The sequence below is a fragment of the Mizuhopecten yessoensis genome, unplaced genomic scaffold, assembly GCF_002113885.1.
Source record: "Mizuhopecten yessoensis strain PY_sf001 unplaced genomic scaffold, ASM211388v2 scaffold11031, whole genome shotgun sequence".
Lineage (NCBI taxonomy): Eukaryota > Metazoa > Mollusca > Bivalvia > Pectinida > Pectinidae > Mizuhopecten > Mizuhopecten yessoensis.
In genome coordinates this window covers 83539-85748 of record NW_018408844.1, presented here as the reverse complement: position 1 = coordinate 85748, position 2210 = coordinate 83539, and the positions used below count along the sequence as shown (strand labels likewise).

The 2210-nt window shown below is 45.3% G+C and overlaps 1 protein-coding gene across 1 annotated transcript; it reads left to right on the top strand.

Annotated features, from left to right (window-relative positions):
• Positions 1-1381: 1381 nt before the first annotated feature.
• LOC110464757 (small proline-rich protein 2B-like) lies at positions 1382-2207 on the top strand. The gene is made up of 2 exons (XM_021520125.1): positions 1382-1495; positions 1893-2207. Exons 1-2 carry the CDS (start codon positions 1382-1384, stop codon positions 2205-2207), a joined length of 429 nt encoding a protein of 142 aa, XP_021375800.1.
• The last annotated feature ends 3 nt before the right edge of the window (positions 2208-2210 follow it).

The window sequence follows — 2210 nt, the reverse complement described above, 5'->3', positions numbered from 1 at the left end:
TACATGTATGCTCCTTTTACATTCATACTCACCGTACATGTATGCTCACTGTACATGCATGCTCACCGTACATGCATGCTCACTCTTAATACATGTTCATTGTACATGTTTGTTCATTGTACATGTATGCACATTGCATATGCATGCTCATTGTTCATGTATGCTCATTGTACATGTATGTTCATTGTACATGTATGCTCATTTTACATTCATACTCACCGTACATGTATGCTCACTGTACATGCATGCTCACCGTACATGTGTGTTCATTGTACATGAATGTTCACTGTTCATGTATGATCATTGTACATTTATGCTCACTGTACATGTATGATCATTGTACATTTATGCTCACTGTAAATGTATATGCATGCTCATTTTAACTGTATGTTCATTGTAAATGAATACTCACTGTTCATGCATGTTCATTGTAAATGTAAGCTCATTGTACATGAATGCTCACTGTACAAGCATGCTCACTGTATTTGTATGCTCACTGTACATGTATGCTTATTATACATGTATGCTCTCTGTACATGTATGCTTATTGTACATGTATGCTCACTGTACATGTACGCTCTTTTTATACCAGTTATATATATAATTAACGCCTTACTAAAGTAGCCCGTCAGCAATAATAAGCTGTGTTTCCCTGTACGTCCATATCTTACTAAAAAGAAACTAATGAAAGACCCTTACTCTCAGTAACATGAAATAAAATGTGTTCCGTGATATGGAATTAAATTCCGGGTCATTCGGCTCATCTTGAATTAAATTCCGGGTCATTCAGCTCATCTGATAAAAAGCAAGATATTCATAAAACTCTTCTCAGCTTAAAATTCTCCGTAGAAATGCCTAACTAAGGTTAAGTTTCTGAAATCAATGTGTTTTCCTTGAATTAAAGGATGATAACCTACTGGAAAACACAAAGTTAAGGGATCACTGCTGTGAAATACAAAACCTGTCCAATTATTGAACCAGTGTTTAATTAAATCAGTCTTAAGTGTTATGACAGTACCCCCACCCAACTGTGTGATAACAGTACCACCACCCAATTGTGTGATGACAGTACCCCCACTCAACTGTGCGATAACAGTAACCCTCCCAACTGTGTGATGACAGTACCCCCACCCAACTGTGCGATAACAGTACCCCCACCCAACTGTGGGATGACAGTACCCCCACCCAACTGTGTGATAACTGTACCACCACCCAATTGTGTGATGACAGTACCCCCACTCAACTGCGCGATAACAGTACCCCTCCCAACTGGGCGATAACAGAACCCCACCCAACTGTGTGATGACAGTACCCCACCCAACTGTGTGATGACAGCACCCCCACTCAACTGTGCGATAACAGTACCCCTCCCAACCGTGTGATGACAGTACCCTCACCCAACTGTGCGATAACAGTACCCCCACCCAACTGTGGGATGACAGTACCCCCACCCAACTGTGGGATGACAGTACCCCCACCCAACTGTGTGATGCCAGTACCCCACCCAACTGTGTGATGACAGTCCCCCTCCAAACTGTGTGATGACAGTACCCCCACTCAACTGCGCGATAACAGTAACCCTCCCAACTGTGTGATGACAGTACCCCCCCCCAACTGGGTGATGACAGTCCCCCACCCAACTGTGTGATGACAGTCCCCCTCCAAACTGTGTGATGACAGTACCCCCACTCAACTGTGTGATAACAGTAACCCTCCCAACTGTGTGATGACAGTCCCCCTCCCAACTGTGTGATAACAGTACCCCCACCCAATTGTGTGATGACAGTACCCCTACCCAACTGTGTGATGACAGTACCCCACCCAACTGTGTGATGACAGCACCCCCACTCAACTGTGCGATAACAGTAACCCCCCCAACTGTGTGATGACAGTACCCCACCCAACTGTGTGATGACAGCACCCCCACTCAACTGTGCGATAACAGAACCCCTCCCAACTGTGTGATGACAGGACCCCCACCCAACTGTGCGATAACAGTGCCCCCACCCATCTGTGTGATGACAGTTCCCCCACCCATCTGTGTGATAACAGTACCCCCACCCAATTGTGTGATGACAGTACCCCTACCCAACTGTGTGATGACAGTACCCTCACCCAACTGTGCGATAACAGTACCACCACCCAACTGTGTGATGACAGTACCCCCACCCAACTGTGCGATAACAGTACCCCTCCCAACTGTGTGATAA